This window comes from Fundulus heteroclitus, chromosome 18 (assembly GCF_011125445.2).
Source record: "Fundulus heteroclitus isolate FHET01 chromosome 18, MU-UCD_Fhet_4.1, whole genome shotgun sequence".
Lineage (NCBI taxonomy): Eukaryota > Metazoa > Chordata > Actinopteri > Cyprinodontiformes > Fundulidae > Fundulus > Fundulus heteroclitus.
Genome location: NC_046378.1, coordinates 12,225,518 through 12,253,497, shown reverse-complemented (window position 1 = coordinate 12,253,497; position 27,980 = coordinate 12,225,518). Strand labels below are relative to the sequence as shown.

The 27,980-nt window shown below is 41.6% G+C and overlaps 1 protein-coding gene across 1 annotated transcript; it reads right to left on the bottom strand.

Moving 5' to 3' along the window:
* golim4a (golgi integral membrane protein 4a) lies at window positions 1-27,340 on the bottom strand. The gene is made up of 16 exons (XM_012874802.3): window positions 26,634-27,340; window positions 13,807-13,881; window positions 13,663-13,712; window positions 13,470-13,523; window positions 13,126-13,276; window positions 11,181-11,263; window positions 10,970-11,053; window positions 9,367-9,558; window positions 8,999-9,268; window positions 6,249-6,535; window positions 5,552-5,625; window positions 3,407-3,480; window positions 2,994-3,203; window positions 2,810-2,872; window positions 2,549-2,647; window positions 1-1,040 (listed from the first exon to the last, which is right to left on the bottom strand). The coding sequence occupies exons 1-16, from the start codon at window positions 26,818-26,820 to the stop codon at window positions 894-896; spliced, it is 2,100 nt and encodes a 699-aa protein (XP_012730256.2). The 5' UTR covers window positions 26,821-27,340; the 3' UTR covers window positions 1-893.
* Between the last annotated feature and the right edge of the window lie 640 nt (window positions 27,341-27,980).

Genomic DNA, 27,980 nt, shown 5'->3' with positions numbered 1-27,980 from the left:
TTAATACTTAAAACCTCTTTATTCCACATACCATCAAGATGACAAACAAGATTTTAATACTATCAAAAATCCCTTTGTTTTTGTATCAAATATAACAGGTGTACAAATTTACAACAACAAAATAAAAGGTTTTTTTATACATTATTGTGAATTTTATTCACAGCAGCAGCTGACCTGAAATAAATCTAAGCTCAAATTGTTGCTTGCATCTTCTCTTTCGTATCCAAATGACTTCCTAAATGTTAAAAACGACTAGGATGGACGAGAGGGCTCCAAGAACGGAAAGGCACGTGGCAGCGTGACACTTGGCGGCTTCACCAGAAATGTCTCTTTGAGTGGCGTTTTACAGAAATACCCAGTCACCTTTCTGGAAGCTGGTTAAAGCCTTAATGTCAGTCTTCCTCCAGCAGAGGCATGAATGGTTGAAAATGTTGCACCATTTTATGATTGTCAGTTATTACTATCGGCAATAAATAATAAAATGTCCTGACTCGTTGGAATGTACGACATAAATGAACATCTAAGCTTAGCAAAAATACAACTGCCTGCATAAAATGTACAAAAGGGCTCTGACAATATTAGAATAACATTTCTCTCTTTCTCCTTTCTGTCGACACACATAAACATAGCGCAAATATAAAAAAAAAATTACATTCTCTGAACCAGAGGCGCGTGAAAACGGGTAACAAGTAAAAAGTACACAATCATATAGGCAACTTAGCGTTTAAAGTTGTGTCCATTTCCACAGTGTTCAGTTTATGGATCCCTATGTTCCTGGCACGACTCCCAGATTTTCCAAAAGAGAAATTCTGAACGGATGGCTGGTTTTTATTTATGATTGGCCGTACAAAGCAGCCAAAAAAAAAAAAAAAAAAGCACCGCAGCTGCTCAGCCTACATTTCTGCTCTTCGATTGGTTCCCTTATCTCGCCGCGCCGTGTCCTCCTCTACCTCCTCTTCTTCCTCATAATTCTCGTCCTCGTTTCCTCTGTTCTGGTGGTTCCCCTCCTTCCTTTGTCCATCCTGGTTTTTTGCATCCTCCTGGTCCACACAAACACAGACAACGGAAATGAGTCGCCTAAATATTCCGTTTCATTTTGTTAACGATTGATTTAAAGCTTCGGGGGAAACTCGTTGAAGCTGAAGGTTAAAAACTCTCAAAACAACAGATGTTTTTTTTTTTTTTTGGAAAAACTAAGTAAAAAACAAAGCAACTGGACTTGTTTTTCGTAGTTGAAGACGTTTAGCTTCCTCTACAGGAAGCTTTCTCAATTGTTTTTTTTTTTTATTGAGAAAGCTTCCTGGTGATGAAGCGAAACGTCTTCAACTACGAAAAACAAGTCCAGTTGCTTTGCTTTTTACTTTTTTTTTGGAATGACCATGACCTGGATGACTGAGAATCTTCACCGGCAAGATGTTAGTTTGGAAACCAAAGAATTGGCAAAGTCAGAATATAAATACTTGCCAATCAATTACATCTAGTAGTACACAATTCTAACAGCCACAAATAATGGCACAAAGTCAGTGCTACCTCAGTCCTGTAAGGTTCTTCTTCCTCTCAGACATTTTATGATTGTGAATAACAGTCTAGATATAACATGACACTTTCTGAGTGATATGTAGCTAAAAACTCCACTCACTCAGTTGCCTTTCTAGGGATAAACCAAGCCCAGGCAACAACCTGACACCCGGACAGACCCAGCACTTGGCTGACCTCATTTACCACGACTCTCGAGGGCCTCGGTTCAACTTTCAGTCACACAACAAAGACATGTACACATAACTGAGCACCAGCTAATCCTCGAGCTGCTATCTATCTACAAAACAAGAGCAAATGTGTCTGCATTCCTGACGAATGTGTGTAAAAAAAAAAAAAAAAAAAAAAAAAGTTTAGAATTCATTCATTTATTGCACAAAAAGACCAACACTGAAAAAAAGTAGAAATATCAAACTTGCAGTTGAAGTAAATTCAAAGGTGTAAAGGCAACGCAATTTTATCTCCAAAGCTCAACGTGGGAAGATATCAGCAAAAAAAAAGTGTCAAACCGAGGTCAACAAGTCTCTGCAACGACCAGTTCACATGGAAACCGCTTGTTAAGGAACGATGTCAGGAAAAGTTGCGTCTCTGTGCCATCACCCTTGAAAGTAAATGTGTTTAGTTGATTAAAAGCTACTGAGACTTTAAATGGAACTGTGTGAATTCATCAGATGAGACTAAAAAGGAAAGCTTTTCTATCCTGGCATTAATCAAAAGGATAAGCAAACCGTGGGTATTGCTCAGAACGCTGGAGGACCAGTTCTGCTGTGGCCTGCTGCTCTTGCCTGGGGGAACATTTTCACATTGCATGGCATCATGAAATACTGAGAGATTCTAAATAAATAAGATCCGAAAATGCGTCATCACTGGGTCTCTGCGCAGAATTATAATCAAAAACATACTGGGGAAAAAAAAAAATCAATATAGAAATAATTAACATGATCAACATAACTGATAGGAGGGCTGTTTCCAATTTTAAACCCGTTTTAAACCTGTTCCCTACAAAACTCACCTGCTCCGCGTTTTCCTCATTATATGGGTCCTCCCCTTCTTCTTCAACCCCCTCTTCCTCTTCCTCTCTTTTATTTCCACCAGCCACATCCTCCTGGGCCTTAAGACAAAGAAACTCAGCAAATGTCTTGGATTTTGCAACAGACCAAAAAAAATCATTAGAAATAAATCTAACGGTGGGTTGAAATACAAGCCATGACGAGTTTTCCCACAACTGTAATGTATTCAAAGTTTGCAACGTGCTGGTTTGAATCCGAGTTACCTCATCTTCTTCCTGATACTGGTCGTCTAGTGTGTCCTCCTGTTGGTCTGGGTTCCCGGCCATCTGCAAGCACAACATAAATGCAACTTCCCAACGCAGTAAAGCTTTTTATCCCCGTCTTCGGAGGACTTCCACCCCAATCAAGTCCCAGTGTCAGCATCATTTATCCACCCCATCATCTCACCACCAGCTCCTCCTCCACAGCAGGTTGCCCCGGGCCCGGGTGAGACTCTATGTGCTGGCCAGGAGCAGCTGGCTCCTCTTCCTCGTCTACCCCCTCTTCTTCCTCCTCAGCAGCCCGGTGAGCCGGTTGCTCTTCCTCAGCCTCCTCAAACTCATCCTCTCCCTGGTTATTGGGGTCGTCTTCGGGGTCCACCTCTCCGTCCACGCCACCCTTCATTAGATAAAGTATAGGTGATTAAAACACGTAATGTTTTAAATATGGGGTTTAAAATAAACAACTTTATAAAAATCTGACCTGTCTTGCATTTTAAAAGTCACATTTTTCAAACAAAAACACACAGAAGGAAGACATAAGCGAGTGACGGACACAGCAAATACTAAGTGACACGTTCACAGGTGGCAGATGAGAATCACCTGATGTGGCGGTGCTCCATGATCTGGTTGCTTCTCCTCCTCTTCCTCCTCGTGCAACATGTGAACGTCTCTTTCTGCTAACACAAAGAGGAAACAATCTGTACACATTTCCAATGGCATGAGACACTGACGCGGTTTGAGAAACCATTTTTTTACGCTAGATTTGTGCTGCGATATAATGAAAACCTCTTAAGATCCAAGAATTTTAGTCTAAACATCAGTGTTTTCATACCTAAAAATGATCGGTTTCTCTTCAAACATATTTCTTTCTTTCTTTCTTTCTCCTGTCAGATCAGTAATTGACGCGTAAACTGACCAAACATCGATGTTTGAAGAGGAACTCATTATCTGCTTTTTTCAGGTCTAAAAGTCTGTTTGGATCAAAGTTCTTGGGTCTTAAGGGGTTAGATTATTTCACCTGGCTCATCCATGTTCAGTAAAATCTCTCTTCGCCTCAAAAAAATGAAAGCAGCTTCTAACTTTATTGAATATTTTGGGGTCTGTGATTTCCTGCTCTGCTGCTCCACATCAACACGTCCTTATTCATATTTAAATCTGCTCTGCGTGGCTCCATTTCACGCTACAGTTATGGCATTTGTTCTAATACCATAAACCACACAGATGGGTTGCGTGGATAAAAGAAGGTCGCCGGGGATTTAAAAAAATAAATAAAACAAAACAAGCTGCAACAATCTGTGGATCAAACTGAGCAGAGCACCTGTACAGAAACGCAGCTCGAACAGCAGAGGCTCTCACTCTGATATTTAATGCAAACACTGCAAACTAACAGCAGTGTCTAGTTTAATCATGTTGACATGCTCATATTGTGTTGTTTACAACTGAATCAGTGGTTTCAGGTGGTACAAACCAGTTCAACACTGAATAAGAATGTTCACCTATTTAATGATATGTCAAACATAAAAAGAAATCCTCCCATCAGGGATAAAACCATTTGTCGAATAACTCAATTAACTCATTGATTAAAAAAAAGATGCTGAGCTAAATACTTTGATTCATGAAGTATTTCCAACGTTGTTTTATATACAACAAAGACAGAAGGCCTAGTGGTTAGATAGAGGGCAGGGCGCTTGCTTCTTGGAGGGGCTGCAAGGTTCTGGGTTTGAATCCCACAGACTGTCACACTGGACCCCTGAGCAAGACCCTTAGCCCCAGAATGCTCCCTGGCGCCACCCTGTGGAGGCCCACTGCTCCCTGAGGGACGGCTTCATTGCAGAGGGCTAATTTAATTTAAATGCATGTTGCCACGACAAATAAAGATAATATCAACAAGAAAAAAGTTAGAAAAAAAATTAACTACTATAAATTTACAGTATATAACAGTATATTATAAATTTACTATATACCAACTTAGCTTAGCACAGTGGTACCATGGCAACAAGGCCTTTGCAGATTGATGCGTTTCTGATTTGTGAAACTTCATTACTTGTGATCATTATTAGTCTTTACTGATAGAATAACATGAAGGTGCAGCATCCTGAATCAAGAAGGACAAACATGTAACAGATGACTGTGTTGTCTGTTGGACCTGAACGTCATTAAAATTGGTTCCTTTCTACTAAGCATCAAATGTCAAACATATATTTTCAACAGAAAAGAGATAATGTGTTTTAGACCAAGAGGCATGAGCTTGACATGTGGTGTTCATTTATTCTCTCATGAGAAACCAAAGCAAACAGCTTGGTGCTGCAGGAATCCTGACAACTCATGTCTGGAAAAAGGTATTTAGCTCCAAATTTGTTTTCTTTTTTTTTCTTTTTTTTTGAAAGAAAATGTCCAGCAAAGTAATGAATAAATTCTGAAACACTAAACTGGCACTTCATGGTTGGTGGGGATATGCGTGTGGACAGTTCTGATTGAGGAAACTGGAGACATGGCTGTTATTAAATATAGATATAAATAGGGGAAAAGGTTAAGAACGGCTTCCCCCACCTACGCAGACTATTGTCCCTCAGCTTCTCGCACATGAATCTCAGATGTCCTGATTAAAAACAGAGTTCTTCATGACTAAAACAGCTCTACCCAGTATAAATATGTTAAAAAGGTAAAAGGTGGATTTTTTCCCCCAGTTGTAGTTTTTAGGATCTTCGAGCTGATCAGGGCCAAATATCTATTTTTATATCTCACCTTCTTCGTTAGCAGTGTGATGGTCCTCTTCTCTTTGAACATCTTCATCCTCGTTCTCATACTCAGCCTTTTTCCTAACAACATGACAACAGTGATCGGCAGCTGGAAAAGATACGCCTCTAATCTAAAAGTTACCCCTAAACACACTGTTAAAAACATGCAAACTGAACTGCATACAAAGCCACATCATAGCTGGAGCTGCTACATTGTTGTCTTCACGGTATAAAATCCTGGCCTGCCAAGACTCAACTTTTCTAGAGTTCTCAGTCTTTTAAATACCTCTTAAAAATAAATAAAAGTTCACAGTGGAGGGAGGGAAGACAAACAATGAGAGCAAAAAATAAGTCAGAGACGAAGGAAAGACACAAAAAATAGAAATTGGGACTTGGAAAAAAAGTCGGGATATACAAATATTTTTCAAACCCTTTTTTATTTTTTTTTGTCAAACTTATCCAGACCTGAAAAATACTGAAATCAAAACTCATGCCTGTTCATGTGATTCTTAAAGAGACATCTAACTGTGTGCGTTCTTGTCACATTTTGTCCTTAAGAACACACATTTCTCTGATTCTGAACAATAAATCTCTCTGTTGTCGGTCTCCCCACTGGATTAAACTTTTTCTTGGCGAGTATAAAAACACAATTGAAAACTGGTGCGACTCTCTATGACATCCCGAGGCTCAATATTGAACCTAACCTTTGGTGCTCCTCCCTCAGCAGCTGCTCTTTTCTGTCGGCCTCCCTGTGTTGCTGCTCCTCTCGCTCCCGCTCCTCCTTTAAACGCTGCTCCCTCTCCTTCAGCACCCTCTCTCTGTGGGCCTGCAGGGCTTCCTGTCGCATCTGGATCTGCCTGCGCTCTTCGGCCATCTTGGCCTCTAGGCGCTGCTGCTCCAGCTGCTGCTCGTAGGCCGACTTCGGGTGCTGCAGCTGGGCCGGTGCCTGCTGCTGCAGCTGGGCCTCCTGATGCAGCTCCACGTGGTTGTCCTAAGAAATCGCAAAGAAATCCAAAGGAAAAAAAAAATTATTTGCAGATATGCCTCAATAGGAAAAGCAAATATTACGTTTCGTGTTGCAACCACAAAGCTCAATGTACTTAATTGGGTTTTTACTGTATGCAATGGGGGGGGGGGGTTGTTGATTTAGGGTGGCTGTGCTGCTGGAGGTGCAACTCTACTGCAGTCTCAAGCATTTGCAACTTCCTACAAGTTTTCTCTTACGGTTGTCCTTTATTTATTTAATCTTCCCATCAACCCTCACCAGCTTTCCTGTTTGTCCTAAAGAACAGCGTCCCCACAGGATGATGATGCCACCACCGTGTTCACGGTCATCTTCAGTGTTGGTTTGTTAAGTCATCCCAATGCCATTTCACGATTATTTAAGGTTTTGTTCACGCCAAAGGCAAATGTGACCCAAATCTGATTTTTTTTTTTGCCTCTATGCAGACCCGGTGACACAAGGGGGCGCCACCCCCTCAAAAATAAAATAATAAATATGCTGACAGTAGCGTTTTTTTTGGCACAGGCGAACCGGGGCGGCAATTTATTCAATGACACCTAAGGAACGGGACAAACAGTTTAAAAAAGAAAGAAATTAAAAATCGTCAGCGCCCCAAAGGTGGGATTCCATTATCTCTCATATAGCTGTGTGAGGAATTGGAGCCCCTTGTAGCTGCAGGCGCCCTGCTTGCTGTGAGAAGATGCTGCAGCCCTGCACTGACAGGTTGGAGGATAAAAGAGATGAGCAAAGCCCCATGGGGGCGGGGCAGGTCACCTCTGGGTCTGTCAAACGGGCAACAGGGCTGCGGAGGATCCACTCTAACAGAATTAGTGGCCAAAGTCAGTCACACCAAGGGAGGGGTGGCGAGGAGGCTTGGGAAGATTCCCGATCAGCCGGTTGTTTCAGGCTGATCCGGTCGGCGGTCGAACTGTATTTTTTCCCCCCTTTCTACTAAACAATAAAACGCAGCCGTGGTGATGCGCAGGCGTGAAGCCGTCCTGCCGAAGTTAGAAGAGTTATCACTTTGTTATTTGAACTGAAGTTGTTTCTTTTAGGCGTTGGTTGCAAACGTGCATTTAATGTTTTAAGATTGTGCGCCATGTAAACGCAAGCTCAGAATATGCCTCCAATAGTGCATAATGATATGCATTTGACATTCAGTATTGTTTCTGGAAAATAGAGTCTAATCAATGTGCAACACAGTTTTTTTTCCTTTTTGCCTCCCCACCATGCATGACACCCCCCTATTGTTTGTTTTGCTAACGCCGGGCCTGCCTCTGTGTGACCCATATCCAACTTTTTCATGACCATCTGAATGGTCCAATTCCAAACTTTTTGCCAAAAAACAGAAAACAATATTTGGATCTGTGCGACTTCCATATATGGTACTAGATCTAATACGTATACTGATAGTTTTCAAAGCATCCGCAGTGGTCATGTGAACAAGCCAAATAGCCGAAAATACATAGGAAGTAAAACTATCGGGGCTCCTGATACAACCTATAGAAAATAATAATAAAAGAGCTCAAATTTGTTGCTTACTCAGTAACGTTTCAACCGTAATTAGAACCTGGTGCAAGTTGAACTTGTATAATACTGCTTTGTTTACTATTTCTTGTTGTTTAGCAAAGATGGAAGTACTTCTTCTTCCTCTGTGTTTTTTTAAGGGAGTGCGATAACTGCGCGCGTCAGAGTGGTTCTATTCTGAATAAAGCCAGGTGCATATACACGCACATTATGATTGGCTTAATTGATCGTGTGCCCATATGGGTATTATCCAATTATTTAATCCGAAGTACATTTTAATCCGATCGCAAAATTTTGTGCATGTAAACATTGCTATTGACGTGATACATCAGTCATATTTCTGCACCAGAAGAAGCCAGACACAGTAAAACCATGGATGAAGCGCATCACATCATAATCCCAGCACACCTGGCTCTGACCATGCAGCCACACAGACTTCTATACAGAAGTTGCTTTAAATGCTCCGCAAAAGGCCATTGTTTGTAGTGATGCTCTCCTTTTCTTTACTTAGTTATGATTTTAGGACAACATTATGGGCTCCCATTGCTCAACGCCTTTAAAACCGACCCACAGACAATGGCATCCTTTACTACCTCCATAAACAGTGAGCCGCTGTGTGACGTCTACGTTGTTCTTCTGTGCATGTGAGTCACTTTGGGGGTCGTGAACCATTTAGACTCAAGTCTGATGGTGGTCGCATTTAAACAGTAGTGTGAACCATACAGAAAACTAAAACAAAATATTGGAAATGTGTGAATGTAGCCCAATCCTTTGAGTTGATCACATAATATCCCAATAGGATTGATGTTTATGGTTTCAACGTGGAAAAAAATGTGAATTAATTAAAAAGATATACCTTTCAAACCTAAAAATGTGACAAACCCTTTAATAGTCTAACTCTGTTTAGTGTAAACTAGTGCCTACCAGCTGTGGCTGCCGTCTCTGTCGATCCAAGGCGTTCTCATCGGGCTGCTCTTCCTCCCTCTCTTCCTCCTCCTCCCCCATCTGCTCGTCAGGGGCCTGGTCCAGGTCCTCCTCCAGCTTCTGAGGCTGTCCTGCTTGAGCCATCTCCTCCTCTGCCAGCTCCCTCTTTCTTTCTGCCTCCCCCTCTCCATCCTCGTCTCTCTCAGACAGGCCGGGCTGGGAAACGACCTCAGACCGGCCGTGGGTCTCCTTCTCCTCTTGATGATCCAACTTAAAAGGGGAGCAACAAGAAAATAACAGTCTTCAAATTATCAGCAGTTGTTTTGTTTCATCACGCTTTATTAATTAAATGAGGGTTCCCTCGTTACCCTTGACTCAGTGTCCCAGCGGTCTCCCTGAACACGCGTCTCTTTACCAGCCGGCTGGGATTCATGAACATGGGTCACAGCTGTTACTGTGGCTGCTTGCAGCCGCTGAGCAACAGAGTTTGGATCAGGTTGTACTTGGATTGGTTGCCTGTTCAGGTTCTCTTTGAACTGCTTGAATTCATCCACCTGGACCTAAAGAACAACACACACACAAAAAAAAGGCAAAGCTGTGGGGGAAACTGTGCAGCTATTACAAAAGGTCAGCATTCAGTGGACGATAACAGTCATCCTGATTGGTAATTGATTTAATTCATCATTGGATCTGTTGGAGAAAATACCTGTTAGGAGTGACTATATAGAGATCTTTAAGCTTTCAGTAATGGCTTCACCGTCCTTCAAATATCAGCTAGAGAGATACATTAAAAAGCTAAATATCTAAAGTTGCCAGCAAGTAAATTAAATATTTTTAAAAACAAAAATAAACAGAGAAACTACAGAACTATCTTGACTACCACTTAAATTAATAATATCAAAGTTAAATGACTAAGTTACTAGTGGGTCTCACGAGAGAGAGAAAAAAGGCACCCAAAAATTATTATCCTGAATGTTCAACTCGTCCCTATTCAGCTAATCCAAATATGAATCTGCTGCATGTAATTTTGGGAATCAAACAGATGCTGTTCTAAATATAAAGCTGGCCAATTGTCAGAGAGGCCACTTAACTACACCGGCAACGCTTTGTAGCGCAATAATTATGACTGCAGGATGACTTATTCTCATTATTTTGGTAAATGACACAAAATCACCCATCGCCATCTTTCTGAAACAGCATGTTGTTTTGAACAGAATCACGGGCCAGAATTTACAAGGAAGTACATCTGAGTTAGAGAGAGCTAGGGTTCTCTGCTTTATAGCCAGCTGGAAAATACTGCAAGCAGCTCCAGCATAATAAAAACACTTCTTTGCATAATACAAGCAATAAAACACCATGAAAGATTCTCAGTTAAACTACTACTCTTTTTGCAGAGGTAACACAAACATAAAAATAAAACAGTGCCCTCTTTCTGAAGAGAAGCCCACATATGCATCCGTCTGACCAGAAGAGTGTGATTAAATCCATAAGGCCTTCCTTAATTTCTGCCCCATTGTTTCCTCTTCCCCTGTGGCTTTATTACAGATCCCAGAATGATTAGCTTTAGTGCCGTAGATGAACTGCTTTGACCCCAAACCCCCTGCGGCGGAGAGGATGTGTCCAACCAGGAGCACTAATGGAAAGCCATAAAACCGATTAGCAAATGCAAACGGACAGAAAGAGCGGTGAGAGAAAAAAAAAAAAGAAAGACTGAATGTCCATCAATAAAGAGACATTATAATCCAGGGTAAATTACCCTTTATGTTTTACAGGGGAAAAACTGTAGCTGCAAGGACAAATTAGTGGAACTAGAAGAAACTGAATTCATTGAAAAAACTCATCATGATAATCTTTCCCTAAAGGCTTGGATGAACATTCAGGACTAACACAGATAAGCACATATTCTCAGTATTAATCTGCCTGTGTTACATGACTGCAGGCCAGAATAAGACTGCATCACTGCTTTCCCACCTGAGCTGCAGCCAGCGCACTCTTGTGGTCCTCCAGGGTCAGTGCAAGCTGGTCGTGGGCCATCTTAAGGTCCTGATGCTTGAGCTGAACACGGAGCAGAACAGAGCCATAGACAGGCTTGTGTCAGCAGATTTTCAACAGAATGCAACGAATGGAGACAGCTGTGGACTTTTATTGTGTTATTAGAAAGAGAGTAAAGACAAACCATCACCTGTGCGTCCTGTAGCTGGGTGTGAATCTCATGGTGGGCTTTCCTGAGTTGTTTATTCTCCTCTCTCAGGTTATAAACGTGCTCTGTTATAAACAACACACAAATAGAAAGCGAGCATTTAAAAAGACCACATGTGAAAGGACGGATAATATTCTTTAATATTCTAGACATACTTTGTATTTTTTAGTACAGCTATTATAAAGAGGTCAAAATCGCTGATTCATTTTGATATTGAAACAGCCAAACGATTAACATTTGTTCCCGCTTGGCTTAAAGCAAAACACAAGAATGTTTACAATGAAGATTTTATTCTTTATATTATTTTTAGTTTGTGCCTCTAGTGGCCTCAGAGATTTTAGAGAATTTTTCACTTTATAGTGTTTGACAGCTTATTTTACATTTCTTGAAAACAAAAAGGATATAACTTGAAGAACTAAACGAGGGCAGTAATTATTCACCTTTATTAGAATTCACCTGCTCTGCGACGCCTCTGCCTTTTCCCCTTTTACAACTTTTTACCTCACTGAAATGTTTTATTAAAATATAATTAAATAATGTATTAATTCATTTTACAAACAACAACATGAGGCACATAAGGAATTTTCAAGTGCGAGAAGCTATTAAACGGATGCTTCAACAGGATGAAAATATTCATAGAAGAAAGGCTCGGCGTGTCTTAGCCAAGTTATCCCAACCCAGGACTGTGAACCTTCTCAAAGCCCAGTCAGTAGTGGCAGTAGATCGCTCTCACTGAGCAAACGACAAAACACAAACGTCTGTCCACTGAGGCCACACGCTCTTCCAGGAGGAGTGAATGCTGCAAGTCAATGTCTTGATGCAATCTGCTGGGCTTCCTCAGAAAACTCTTGTTCCTCAGAAAACTTGTTCCTCAGAAAACTCTTGTGTCATCTCAAGTGCCTTGAGATGACACGTGTTCTGAACTGGTGCTATATGAATAAAATTGAATTGAACAAATAGGTTTCTAAGCGTAGAGACCTTCTGTCCCATACTAGCTAAATGATAAAGCTACACCATCAATTATGTTTCTCTCTGATTACACAAAGACACCGCTAAACAGGATAGATCTATTTTCTGCCTGCTAGTAGTAAGTCTTCATCTTTATCTTCTTATACAGGAAATGTCTAGTGAAGAGTTCTCCACAGGCAAAGAGACTTTAAATGGAGGGCTTTCCTCTGTGTGAAAGCAAAGGCTCTTGCATGGTGACATTGGCCGGGTTTAAAAGTCACGATTTAAAAATGGCCGAGGTGTTGTGTCATGCTGCTCCTCCTCTTTAAAGCCCTTTTAATGAGATCCCAGAGGATGTCCGAATAGCGAGAAGAGTTTTCTCCACCTTTATGGAGAACGCAGTTACACAACGCGCCCCTCCCCCACATGTTGCTGAGCACCAGCAATCATTGGCAAACACTTTTTATTTGCTAACAAGACAGATAAATTTAGCCATTTGGAAATTATTCAGGCTATGGAAAAAAAAAGACAATCATGCCGTCCATCGCTTTTATTAAAATAACCCTGTTTTAGTTAGTGTTAGCCTGACCAATTAACCAGCTAATACCAGCTTGTTATACTTCTTATCACTCTATAATGAGTAGACAAAAAAGTATACTATTGTTGCGCAATAAGAACTTGATAACTACTGTTACATGCAGTAACAGTAGTTAACTATTGAAATAACTATAAATAATATTAGAGATACTATTGTTGTAGCTGCAAAGGGTACCTGAAGAAAACATAAATATCCTTTCTTGTCTATCGGTGAGGAAATTCAGGTGTACTAGCTGCTAACTGACACACAAAATGAACATCTATACATTAAGGGCACATTCAGCACACGCAGTATCTGCTTCTTTAAATCTAGCCAACTTGATTATGTTTTGGACCTTTCGTTTCAAGTGCTTCGCTCAAGGGCGTGTGACGCCGTCGCTACCTTTAAGTTGGGAGATCTCCACCTCTTTGGCTTGCTGCAGTTTACTGTAGCGCTCTTTGTGCTCGTCCAGCGTCCGGCTGTGGTCCTCGCCCTGCGCCTGGTGCTGCTCGTTCAGCTCGTAGTACTGCCTCTTCAGCTCGTTATGCTGATTCTGACAGAAAAATAAAAGCCTGTCATCAGTTTACCACTTCCCTACACTACAGACGCTGTGATTAAATATGTTTGCATACATAACAGCCAGCAAAATATGCAAATGACCATGTAAAAAAAGGACAGAGGAAAGAGGAGAGCAACCAGTGGGGTGAATCTGGGGGCATCTAGGAGTGCACTGAGATAATCCTTACCTTCAGCATCTGATGCTGCACCTGTAAGGAGCTGAGTCTGCTGTTGGCATCCTGCTGTTTAAAACCATCAGAAGCAAGGTTACAAAGCCTGGGAAAAACATCTTTTCTCATCGGCAAACAGCACTCCGGTTTTAACTGTTAGCAGCAAAGAAAGAGAGGCCGCAGTCTGAGGAGAGAAGATAAAGAAACCCACCTTCTCTTTGTTCAGAGATTGCTCCGCTTCAAGTTTATAAACAAGGTAATCTAAGGGGGGGAGAAAAAAAAGCAAAACACGTGTCAAGCTAATTTCAGCTGCTTTGATGAAAATAATTATGAGGAATTAGATGTTTTTCCTCACCTTCTTTGGCCTTTTTGTGCTCCAACCTCTCCTTCTGAAGAGACTTCTCCAACCGTGATCGATGCTCGTACACCACTGGATATTTAAAAGAAAAGAAAAAACGGAGGATAAAAGAAAGGTCCTGGTGGAGGAGAGCAACCGAACACAGAGCTATGATCCAGACATGAACGCTGCGGCGAACCTACGGGCTCACAGACACTCGAGCGTTTGTTTCAGCGAGGCCGACAGAGACGAGGTGTGAAATTTATGGGTGATGTGACAGCCAGACGTGAGATTTACTTAACCGGGCGGTGATCTCTGTAAATGTCTCTCCAAAAGAATACCTCAGCTTTATGCAGGAGGGGAGATGTCTCCGAGGGATATATCCAAACTACATCTGTAGCTGACAGCTACCGTCTACCCCACACAGTAAAAAAAGTTTAAAAATTAAAAAATAAGGTCTTTATAAAGTTATTTCTACACAGCTTTCTAAAGAAAACCAAGTACTATTTAGTAAATAAGCCTAGCACATCCATGTACCTTATTGGTTTTGTTTTTTATTTAGTGCTCCGCCTTGAACAAGTCTTCAAATTTAAATTTTTTATATAATGCATTCACAACTGCAGCCAACTTGAACCGACACCTTCCCTGCATGCCTAACCATACAGAGTACAAAGCGGCAGAGACGAAACCGGTTAGTTATACAGTTCGTCTTTTTCCAGTCGTGCAATTCTGCAAGTCAGAAAGCCTCTCATTGTAAAGTTTATTCTGGTTTTAATATGTTTATGTGGTGAGGAAGACCTGCGATTAACTCAGCTTGATGAGCAATCTTAAGTTATTGGAAATGCCCTCTCTGACAATTAAATGACAATGGCAAAAAAGGAGGATGGTGAAAGCCATGGAAACAGAGCATTTGTAGAAGAGATGAGTTTAATGGAGGAATGCTTCAGAGTTGCAACAAGGAGGATGTTGATGATAGAGATAAGGCGAGGACCAATCGTCTTTGAAACCATGACAGCGTGACTATTATCATCATTACTGTTTGTAACAGAAGGAAAGCTGTGTGCAAACCCAGAGGTCACTCCACAGACAGGCAACAGCAGCCATGTTTCCACCAATGCTTCTTAAGCACATTTCAAAATATCAGATTAGATAAGGTTGATGGAAGCGGCAAATTTCAAAATAACTTCCTCAATTTCGCAAAACAGTTTTTACGCTCGCTTGAGGTTGTTTTCCAGGTAAGTTCTGATGTAGTGAATATTTACCTCACATGACTGATCAACTGTTTCTGCTAACGGTGTCCTCCCGATATTATTCCTATAACATGCATAGAAATGCATTTCTTTCTCAACGTCTCCAGCCAGTGTGGAACATCAACGTTCCTAGCTGACATGACAGAATAATTAAAATTTATTTTTTTCTCAGGCGTGTGGTCCATGCTAGTTTGCAACCTCTACTTCCTGTTTACTACGGCCACGCACAACGTCAACTTCTGACAAAATTAGGTTTCGCAAACCAGTGGATAAAAAGATGCATTTTGGTTTTTTTTGTAACATTTTAAAAGTTCGCTCAAAATTCACATGACAATTGGATGGAAACTTAGATGTGTGAGCATCCAGGATTCTTAAAGGCCATTAGCGAGAAAGCCAACTTTGCAGTGATTGCTTACATCGATCTAAAAAAGGCTCAGGTTCTAAGAAAGGTTCCCGCATCACTACTCTGATGAGGTTTTGCTTTCAACGCAGAAGGGTTGAGACATCTAGAATAACTCTGACTAAGAAACTAATCTAGTTTACATTGTCTGAGCATTTCCCCCTTGGACAAGCAAAACACGCTCCACACGCTGTAACTGAAGCGTACCTGCAGTGTGAGAACAACACAGCTCTCTATAGTGCTGAACCTTTGCTGACCCGCTGCTTTACATGTGGGAAAGATTCTATTGGTTGCATTTGCCCACAGGGTTGACAGGGAGGTCGAGTATCCAGTGAATTTGGATGTCTTACGCGCACACACACACACACACACACACACACACACACCATTAAGACCGAATGCACAACGGCTGCCAAATGGCTATTTAAACTCAACCCACCGCCACCCAACATCTATCATTCAGTTGTTCATGAAGATTTTAACAATTTTGTAAAGTTTAATGTAAGCAATGGCCTTTCAAACCAGGGGTGTCAAACATACGACCCGTGGAGCAGTACTGCTTTTGCCGTAGTGCTCTGCTTGATTTATGAATGTGAATAGTTTTATTATGATTTATGCGGGGAATATCTCAAATGATATGGACAGTACAATGGGGAAGTAGGAGAGGAAAGGAAGAACAAGAAGTAAAAAAAGAAAAAGGTGAAAGAAAGAGGAGATAAAAGGGAGAGAATGATAAAACAATTATTGAAAAAAACATGTACTGACCAGAAGAGTGGTAAAATCTGCAGTTCCTATATTGTCCACGAGGGGCACTGTGTTTTAATCAGCAGATGGTAGCACAGAGCTTCAGATGTGGAATATTGATTTTAAATAATTTCTTAATTTTTATGTTTGATGTATTTTGTCATGCAGGACAGTGTTTTTAAGTTCCAAAAAATGTGAATAAATGTTTTATCAGTTCTTATGCATAATGCACAAGTAAATGTTTAACTGAGTAAAAGTATTGTTGAAATTGAACAATACTTTTCTGTATGTCTGGAAAACCTTACAAAAGACTGTAAAAACGTCCTTCTGTGCATACCGAGTAGTTGGATTTGTTTTCTTACTGAGACACTGTACCTCAAATGTGATTCATCTAAATTTTCCCCAGCAAGTACCAGCAGGTGAAATCTATGCAAAGCGTCAAGCAAAATGTTATGCTTGCTTCCTGTTCCTGTGGTAACTGTGGTTGCTTTATTTTAACCATGAAGTTGTAAATGTTACCCACACACGAGGCACCACTGTAACCCTCTGCATCGAGGAACAGGAACAGCCACATGAGAAAAAGGGAAACCCGTAGATTGATTACACACAATGTGATGGGTTTCAAGCATCTAGTGCTGTTCATTTTGATCATTATGGCTTACAGCACATGAATAAAACGCAGAATTTAGTTTGTCAGAAAACTAAATTAACACAGAATACCACTAAAGGGACAGAAACGTCAGCATCCTTTGGTCAGGCATGTTTGCTGACCAGAAGTGGGCAAATCAGGCTTCAGGAAGTAAAAAAACCCTGCCTTGTTTTCCTTCATCCTGTTTGCTTAAAGCGTAACTCACCCCCAAATCAACTTTTTACTACCAATAAACTGTTAACATGCTGTTCTTATAGTACTGTCTACATATCCTAATCATTATTTCAAAGAGTAGGTGCATATTTCTTCAAGTCCTACTTTTGTGTCTAAAATCGTCAGTGTGGCGCCCTCCTAGGGTTAAACGGTGGTCTTGCAGTGAATTTCAAATTGACATTGCTTACTGTTGACATGACGTAATTCTGATCTAGTGATATCAGTAGCCCTGCCGCCCTGAGGTATAACAGCAGCTCTGTCTTTAAAAAAAGAAAAAAACACTCCACCTCAACAGACCAAACCGTGGCGTAACTACCGTAACTCTGCCCACTCTCCATGATTCAATATGGCAAATCATCCTGAACACAACCTCTCCCCTCCCGTTCCCACGTATCCCCGCCCACTTTGATGGAGTTTTTCAAATTTGTCTGGGGTTGGGAAAAAAGCTTTTACATGGTGGTGATCTACACTTTAACCAGGTGTCTATTTGTGTTTTTTCTTTAATCTGCAACAGTTTTTATTTGCACTCAACTTTCCATAAATAAATATGGACATGCCGCTCTGAACAGCCAGTTTCCCTAGCAATGACCTTTTTGTGGCTTGCCCACCTCGTGGAGGGTGTCCCTGATGGACGGACAGCTGTCAAGTCAGCAGGCTTCACCATGATCGTGTAGTAATATTTCTCCAACACAAGATCACATTTTATTAGTCTTATTTTTCAGATTTTCTGAGAAAATTGGGGCTTTCATTAGTTGTGGAAAAAAAAAATCAACATGAACAGGAATAACTGCTTGAAATAGATATCACTGTAAGTAATGAATCAATGTTTGAGCTGAAAAACAGGAACGTCTCAGTCATATTCCAATTTACTGAGATCTCCCTGTATATTGAGTGGTTCAAGATGGACATTAAAGAGATTTGACAATTAAAATACTTTAGCCACATTGTGTGTGAAAAAAAAAAAAACCCTGTTTACTACTGGTGATCCTGAAGTAACTCGTGATCCTATTAGTTGATTTCATTAAAGCTTTTTTAAAAAAAAAAGAGCCAATGACGTCTTTGAGGCAGTGAAACTGAACGGACACATTTTTACAGAGGGCTGCTGAATCATTTAAATCAATAACAATTGCCAGCCCGTTGTAGCAAAGTGTAACAGGAAATCAATATAGCTAGCTCACAACCCACGAGCTATCTACAACCTCTAAATATAGGGCAAAAGCAACGTTTAACATTTGGTAGAAGATATGGACTCACCCCCGGGCCTCGGGAGTGATGGAGTGGCCTGTCATTTGATAATGAAAGTTCTGGGTGCGGTCCAGTAACTGAGTCGCAAAGAGTTAAGCAAGAGCATTTCGCTCGAAAAGTGCCACAATGCTGCCATTCTGTGTGTGGAGAAATGTGCTTTACTGCAGCCTTTTAATATCAGCCTGAACCTCAATCACCACCAAAACGTCTAGGAGAAGTGGCTCTGCCACTTTACATAAACCACTGAACCCGGTTATTGTATTCTGAAAACATAAACCACAACCCTCCTTTCATGATTGGTTAGAGCCTCGGGGCAACTCCATGTACAGTGCTGAACAATCAGTGGGTCACTGGGACAAAGGATTTCTGGCTTGGGCGGATGAAAGACTCCTATAGACGATTGGGTCCAGAGTTTGTGCAAAAACCCAAATGCAGATGTGCCGTAACCCCAGCTCTAAAAGGCCATTTGGTAAACAGCTCTCCGTCCACGTGGTCACTTCAGACAAAAAGGATGAGGGATTGAAGCAAACCCCTCACATCCTGTAAGCACAGCTTAGTGTGTTTAGAAGAAGTGAGTAAACGAGTCAGGTTTACTACCGTTTACCCTTCTGCAACAGCTCTGTCATTATCATCATAACCTTGAGTACGAGTCTCTGTTTATTACTGGGTTGCTGATTTTTTTTACAGTAACTAAATTAGGGGTGACTTTTTGAAACAGCAACTCTTTATAATGAATCAAATGACAGCCCCTCATCTAAATCTAATTATGTCTTTGAGCCATTACCATAATGAAAACAGAATCACAGGGCCTGAACCTTGTAAATATCACGGCTTTTCGGTTCATTTTAATTACGGTGTTTAAAATAAAAACAACCAGATTGCTGCCTAATATGGCTTAAAGACCTTGTAAACAGCCGAGTGATTGTCTGTTATAGTGTTTCTAAGCAGGTTGCCACACTTAGAACAAAAACAAAGAACTGCACCCAGTGATTTGCATAGCCTTTCCATCCAATAACGAGGTCATAAAATGATACAACAGCACATCTAATGCAGAGACCTTTAAAAATATTTAAAGTCTTTGTATTGTACATCAAGTCGGGTGCTTTGACAAGGTTAGTTTGATTACAGTTCTTTAATTTTTTATTACTTATTTAACTTTCAAAACCAGAAACGTCAGTGTGAAATTAGGGATTTTGTGCGATAGACCAAACACGACGTAGTACATACAGGGGTTGGACAATGAAACTGAAACACCTGGTTTTAAACCACAATAATTTATTAGTATGGTGTAGGGCCTCCTTTTGCGGCCAATACAGCATCAATTCGTCTTGGGAATGACATCTACAAGTCCTGCACAGTGGTCAGAGGGATTTTAAGCCATTCATCTTGCAGGATAGTGGCCAGGTCACGACGTGATGCTGGTGGAGGAAAATGTTTCCTGACTCGCTCCTCCAAAACACCCCAAAGTGGCTCAATAATATTTAGATCTGGTGACTGTGCAGGCCATGGGAGATGTTCAACTTCACTTTCATGTTCATCAAACCAATCTTTCACCAGTCTTGCTGTGTGTATTGGTGCATTGTCATCCTGATACACAGCACCTCCTTCACGATACAATGTTTGAACCATTGGATGCACATGGTCCTCCAGAATGGTTCGGTAGTCCTTGGCAGTGAGGCGCCCATCTAGCACAAGTATGGGGCCAAGGGAATGCCATGATATGGCAGCCCAAACCATCACTGATCCACCCCCATGCTTCACTCTGGGCATGCAACAGTCTGGGTGGTAAGCTTCTTTGGGGCTTCTCCACACCGTAACTCTCCCGGATGTGGGGAAAACAGTAAAGGTGGACTCATCAGAGAACAATACATGTTTCACATTGTCCACAGCCCAAGACTTGCGCTCCTTGCACCATTGAAACCGACGTTTGGCATTGACACGAGTGACTAAAGGTTTGGCTATAGCCCGGCCGTGTATATTGACCCTGTGGAGCTGCCGACAGACAGTTTTGGTGGAAACAGGAGAGTTGAGGTGCACATTTAATTCTGCCGTGACTTGGGGAGCCATGGTTTTATGTTTTTTGGATACAATCTGGGTTAGCACCCGAACATCCCTTTCAGACAGCTTCCTCTTGCATCCACAGTTAATCCTGTTGGATGTGGTTCGTCCTTCTTGGTGGTTTGCTGACATCACCCTGGATACTGTGGCTCTTGATACATTACAAAGACTTGCTGTCTTGGTCACAGATGCGCCAGCAAGACGTGCACCAACAATTTGTCCTCTTTTGAACTCTGGTATGTCACTCATAATGTTGTGTGCATTGCAATATTTTGAGCAAAACTGTGCTCTTACCCTGCTAATTGGACCTTCACACTCTGCTCTTATTGGTTTAATGTGCAATTAATGAAGATTGGCCACCAGGCTGGTCCAATTTAGCCATGAAACCTCCCACACTAATATGAGAGGTGTTGCAGTTTCATTGTCCAACCCCTGTACTTTGATTGTGAAGTGGAGAGAAAATGCTACATGGATTTCAGACTCAATTACAAATCTGACAAGTATGAAAGAATATCCACTTTCAAGTCTTGCCACAGATGATTTATTGGATTTAAGGCTGTACTTCGGCTGGGCCACTCCAACACAAGGACATGCTTGGATCTCAACCATTCCATTGTAAACCTGGCTGCATGTTTAAGACCTTAAATTACCTTTCGGTATACGTGAATGCCACCCAGTTGGACCATCCCTCCAGCATGCTGCTGCCACCGCCATGTTTCACTGTGGTAACAGTGTGTTCAGTGTACACTGCAGTTTAAAAATTTTTCCACGGCATAGTCTCTCTATTCAACAACTACTTTCTTCAGGCCACTTTTCCATGAAAGCAAGATGCGTGGAGTGCACAACTAACAGATTTCCTGTCAACAGATCAGATGACTTCTGAAGGCGATTGGCTCGAACTGGATTTATATTTACTTGTTAAAAACATGACGCTCTATTCTGCGTTGGTCCATCAAGTAAAATCCCAACCGAACACGTTTGTAAGCAAGTTTGTATAAATGGGGAACTTCCAGTGGTTGTTAAACCTTTGCCAGAAGCTCTAAACAGGATTTAAATCATTTCCAGATCACATTCAGACATGAAGTTGCAAAGTAAATAAACTGAATTTGAACACTGTAAACATTTACACCGCACCCACCCCCTAAAGGACTGAGCTTTGATGTCACCAGCATGTCATTGTACTGCCCTGGTTTGCCTCTGCGCTCCAAATAAAGCTCGTGCCAAAAGGCTACTGCTTTCAAACAACACCTGCCATTTCAAACAGCACCAGTGTTTGTTCTGCACACACGCCAAATAAAGCTACACCACCACAACTGTTAAAGCTGACTGAGGACTGTTTCTTTTTTCCCCTCTCTGAAACACAACATTTAAAAATTTAGAATCTGATGGCTTCATGAACGTACAACATGTCACATTATCAATGCCTGGACTTAAGACTTAAAGTTTAAAAAGTTAAGTTAGAGTAGCACCGTGTAAGTTTTGACCAAAGTATTAGCTTAAATTGAGATGTATTAAATGATTTTTCATGTCAACATACAGAACTTGGTGCATATTGATGTTTAGTGTTGGCTTCCCTTCTAAAAAAAACTCGCCTATGTAATAGGGATGGGGCCCATCTGATCCAGCATCGGTATTGGGGTCCGATAATCCTTTTTACAGATCGGAAAATTCCGATCCACTACATGATGCTGCGCATCATTGATGCATCCAGCTTGGAGCGGCTCAGTGAATCGGCTCACCATCACACATAAAACTAGGGATGTCCAAATCCGATATTAATATTGAAAATAAATCCGATATCAGCCACTAAATATCAGATTATATCTAAAATCTCCGATATAAACACATTACAGAAGCGCTCCGCTCCAGCATTCTGCTTAGTCGTTGAATCCGCTCCAGGATTTACATCTAGCAGTGGTTGTATCCCACAGGGCGACCCCATGTGATCACAACAACAGCTGACTGAAACTTAGCCAACTAGCAGACACTACGATACTGAGGTAGGAGCGATGTCGGCAGTGTGGCGGTACTTGTTGTTAAAGTCCGAAAAAGACGTTACAGCTGAGTGCAAAACTTTTCATGCACAAGTTTCCTGTGGTGGAATATAGCTGGGACGTTTAATACAATAACCTTATCGCACATTTGAATCAGCATCACAAAAAACTACATATGGATTTTTTTTAAAACCATGGAGGTAGGAGACAAACCTCTGGCTCTAACAACAAACATCCAAAACTTTTGCAAAGAGTGAAAAACTCTCACGGGACAGCAAAAAAAGGCATTAGATATAAGAGAAAAGAAAGCCCAGTTTATTGTGCATGATGACCAGCCCCTGTCAGTGGTGAGTAATGTGTTGTTTAAACACCTAATTGAGCACCTCGAGCCTCGGTACATTATGCCGAGCCGCCACTACATTGTAAACTAAACTGTCATGCTCAAAACCATTAATCTCCAAAACATGCTCGGACTGCAGAATGTCGACATGGAGCAGTAGGAGCGTTAGCCATCTATTCAGTTAACTAATTATCATTTGTTTTTGCTTGTTATTAGTTATGTGTTAATTTTATTTATTCTATTGTTTTAGTAAAACTAAGGACTAATGTTTTTTTTTTTTTGCAGAGTCAGTGAAATTGCAGCTGTGGATTCTTAACTTTGCACAGGTGGACAATGGATAATATTGTGTGGGGTTCTTCCCCCCTCCACCTTTAGATGTTTCACCATGACCATAAAATAAAAAAAACTGAAGTGACCTTGAAATGTTATTTTCACTTTAAAATTATTTGTATTTATTTGACAATTATTTTTCTGTTTGAGTAATTTCACTTGATCAAACCTTTTTCTAACATTCCACGCTACAAAATAAGTAAGAGTATGTATAATTCCCACTGATATCGTATCGGGTCAATATCGGTATCGGCCAATACTCAAAGCTGCAATATCGGTATTGTATCGGAGGTGAAAAAGTTGTATTGGGACACCCCTACATAAAACAGTTAAATTTGCTAAGAAAATGACAGCTTTTATCAACATGGGGTTACTGTGAATGTTTACACTTAACATTTATGATAACCCCCGTATTGCATTTTTTAATAATATTTGAAAGCCTATGATTTGTTGGATTTGTATGATTTGCAACCCTTTGAATTTTATATGGATCGGGGAGGGTTAGATGATGATGATAATAATAATAATAATAATAATAATAATAATAATAATAATAATAATATTTTTCTGACTTTTGTGAGTTTACATTTATCCCAAGTTGTAGTTGTGGATACATTTATACTTATACTTGCCAGTAGAAAGGAGTTCATTACAGCCTGTTAAAAAAATAAATTAATAAAAAAAAAATCAACAATATGATGAGAATAATATTAAAGCAAGAAAAGCTCTGGTATCGGAAAAGTATAGGTATCGGCAGATACCCAAATTCTGGTATCGGAATCAGATCGGAAGTGGAAAAAAATGTGGATCAGTGCACCCCTGCTACGTAACATGAGATGGTCGGGTCCATCGCTGAATTGTTCATGTGAGCTCCATATCTTCTCAATCTGCTGATCCAAACTGGTCTGCTATCGGATTCCAAATCACAGAGGGAGACGGTTTAATGTTGTGACAGTGCGGTGTTGCCAGTGGCCTTCAGGGTCACTAAATCTGGAAGTTACTGGTCAAGTGGCTAAAAGTTACACTGTGCTGCTTTATAGAAGTTGGATTTCTGTGACCACAACCTGATGCTACCAGGCAAACTAATTTATTTTCAAATAAAACGATAGTATACAGATTGAGAAACAAATCTAATAGAATGATTGATGATGTTGGATCTATGCATAAATATTCTGTATAAATTGAGCTTATATCATATACATAGTTCTTTGGAAATGGAATGCTAATTAAATTATCTTTAAATTAAGTTAATTAAAAGTTAGCCCTGCGGTAAGCTAAGCGAGACTACGTTTCCACGTTGGGCTGGTGGGTTAGTAAGCCAGTTGTTAGTGTTAAAGTGTGGAAGTGCCGTCCCACTCGGCCCTAGCCTGGCCAGCCAGACTTTGTTTCACTTTTGCTTAGCTATACACCGAACTGAGTCTGGACCTTCTCCCATAGAGCCCTCCTTCCTGATACCAACCAATCACAGGCGTGGGCGGGCTTTATATGTTGAGTGACGTGCAGCACCCGAGAATCCCTCATCCAAAACAGAAAAGATGGCCACGACTACGCAGCGTTCGTTTGCTAGTGCACGTTCTTCTATTTTAAAAAGAATCATTCACCGTAGTCTCTGCTCCACCACGGCTTGCCATGTTGGATTATATTGTAAAATGTTGACAGCGGAAGTCTGATTGTGCCTTTTTTACGTCACGCCTACAGTTTCTCTGGTTTACTTTGTGCCTGTTAACTCCGCCCCAGAAAAGGCCTAACATCAATCGTATCGAAGAGAGGCAAAAGCTAGTCTGGCTGGCCATGGTACTCGGCCCCAGTGACAAAGCACGCTGTAGTTTTGCAACGTCATATTTCCTCAAATGCCTTTTCTACCTCTCTTCCGCTCCAAGTCAGATCTCTTTCAGCAAACAGACACAGAGTGGACCTATAAACACATGAACGAGCGCTGAAGGGGCGGGGATCAGTTTAGCTCTAGCTCCTCATGCCAGTCTTCCGTGGAACATAAGGGCTACCGGTCAATCACTCGTGCTATAAGCTGCATTAAAGGAGCTATAAGTAATACTGACTCAAATTGGTATAACAGCTTGCCAATGGAAACAATCTAATATGGCATTTTTAAAGGGTGTGCTGTTGCGCAGAATTTTTACTTCCACTGGACAGGTATATGATGTTGTATTCTGTTCTACTGCTGGTCTGCTTCTCTTACGGGCTTCCATGTTTGCAGACTGAGCTCTTTTGCCAACATAAAATACCAAATACTACGCTCTGTGTTGGGAACCCTGGGAAATCTCAGAAGATTGGCTGAGGAATGAGGAAGTAAACACGGGCTACACTCTGAACCAAAGCAGTTTTGGACCATGCCTCTGGGTTTGAAAAGTGAAATACTTGACTGAGACATTGTTAACGGAGAGGACTGGTTGTTTATAGGGAATGTTATTTCCATCCCAGGTGACGAACGAGAATGATTTGGGTTGATTTTACTGTGAATATCTTCCTTATAGCTCCTTTAAATAAGTCTACATTAGCCGTGAAGATGGAGCAGCAAAAGCAAACTATGAAACGGAAGGTTTATTTTTTTTAACTCATCACTTTTGCTGGAATGTATACAGCTAACATTGGCAGGACAAAAAAAAAAAAAAGTTTCCTGAACATTGTGCCACACCAGTGTTATGGAAAGTGCAGCAACTGTACTTCCCTTTCCTGCCCTGCCAATAAAGCTGAGATAGTTGGTATGCTGGGGTACAGATGGCCACATAGCGATGCCAACCAGCTGTCTGTAAATGCACCAAGTAAAATAAAGATTTCTAGTTATCCAGGTCTTAATATGACTTTCATGGTATAGGCATGTACAACACAGGCAGCAACATTGTCCAACCAGGGGTTGAAAAAAAAAGGGTTCTGGAGAGTGGAGATTAACCTGTGATCCAATGATTAGAAAGCTGAATGAGGTCAAAGACAGGCAGGTTACAGTGCTGCTGTAGTCTGGTTTGGCCAAACTGACAAGAGCCTCTTTTAAACAGCGGACACTGAGACACTATTCTTACAATGCTTTTAATCTAATTCCTGCAGTAGCTCTGGCATTCAAAGCAACCCCAGGTCTCGACTAATGGGTAAGTAGACTATACTGTTAATTCCTGCGGCAGTGTCTATTTGCTTTAGATAGAATATGTGAAATAAAAGGATAAAAAAGTGCTTCTCAGTGACAAAGCTGAACGGGGTGTTACCAATGACTACTATGAATCCAAGCCAATACATTACTTCGTCTTTTCCTGTAATTGCAGCATTGAGTAGCAACAGGAACTTTGTTTTTGGAGACCTAAAATACTGGCCCGTCTCTGTTGTGATGTAGTGGGCTCCGCGTCTTTGACACGGCGGGCGCGGGTTCGACTCCCGGTTGTGTCGGGAGGGGCGTCCGGAGTAGAAACTCCGCCAGGTCTGCGTGTAAGTTGCAACGCGTTGTTGTGGCAACGCCTGAATACGAGGGCAACCGGAAGGACTCACTTACGAACCTGATGTAGGGGTACCAGTACTCAACTTTCTCTGGGATTTTAAGGGTCACGTGATGCCGAGCCACAGGTTTTGATGAACCTAACACTCCTTTTCCGTCAATCAGCGCAGTGTGTTTGTTTACCTTGGAGCTGTGCCGAGAGGGACTCCTGGTGCTGCTGGTACTTAAGCGCCATCGCCTCGGTCCTCCTGAGCTGTTTGTGCATCTCATAGGACATGAGCCCCCCGTACATCATCCCGCAGACCACGGTGACCAGCAGCAGGCACTGGAAGATCCGCCGCTGCCTGCGGGAGCACACCCCGTTTCCCATGTTGGACCCGCACCCCTCTCCGCCGTCCGAGCGAGAAAGCCCCGTCTCTGCTGGTGGAAACTTCCCCGACTTCAACTTTTTTTTTTTTTTTTTTTTTTTGCAACCTTCCCCCTCCCCTTCCCTCCCCTCCTGCCCCTCACTCTCCGAGCATTTCCACGCACCCAACAGCGCGGCTCTGCGTGTAAACAGCAGCTTCGACGGGCATGATTTTAACCAAGTCAGCTCGACTTGAAAAGGAAGCCGCTATCTTCGCCTCACTTCCAAGTCAAAGTCCACCAGTTCTGCGATGCAAAACAAAACTCTCGGGCTTCTTCGCGCTCCTCCGTCGCCTCGTCCTCCCCCTCTTCCTCCTTCCGAAGTTGCCGACGCGATGTAGCCAAGCTGGCGCTAAAGTTGAGAGGTTCGCGTCCAGGACGAGGCCTCTGAAAAATACCTTTAATTTGAGTTACGTGTCAGCCGAGAAGAAGCCCTCCATCCAACTGCGGCTCTGCAGGAAGTCCCTCCTCCAGGGTCACAGGTTTCCCCACTCCAGCCGCACGCCGGCTGCCCATTGGCCGCCTCACAGCTCCGTCAAAACCCCAAGGCGAGGAGCCACAAGTCACCCTGTTGGGATTTGTATGCGCTCCTTTTCCTTCTTGAACAATTTTCATCTGAAACATTGTTCCACAGCCAATCCGCTGCGAGCCAATTGTATTTCTGATTCTCCACTGCGTGACTTGTTCAGTGATTATAAAATGGCGATGCAATAAAGATCCCCACAATCTTTTTTTCCCTCGATTTCTGGCACTAAATCAAGCTTTCTCTGTTGTAGGTCAGTTAGCTATAAACAAATATATATATATATATTTGCTCAATGCAGGAACAAGAGAGGATTTATACAACAGTCTTTAAAACTTTCTCTTGATCCAAAAGTTTACATACGCTACCCTGCCTTAAACCATTTTAAAGAGCCCAGAATGTTATCATGACTTTGAAGTCTCTGATAGACTGAACAACATTTGAGGGGAATAAAGACAACACCTCAGCCAGGCTGCTTCTTTGTGTGAGATGTTAAAATTCACGAATCAGGAAAATACAGCAGCATGAAAACTGTTTACCATGAGTGTAAATCACAAGCTTCAACACGATATGATGTTATATCGATTTGTCTGGATGATGAT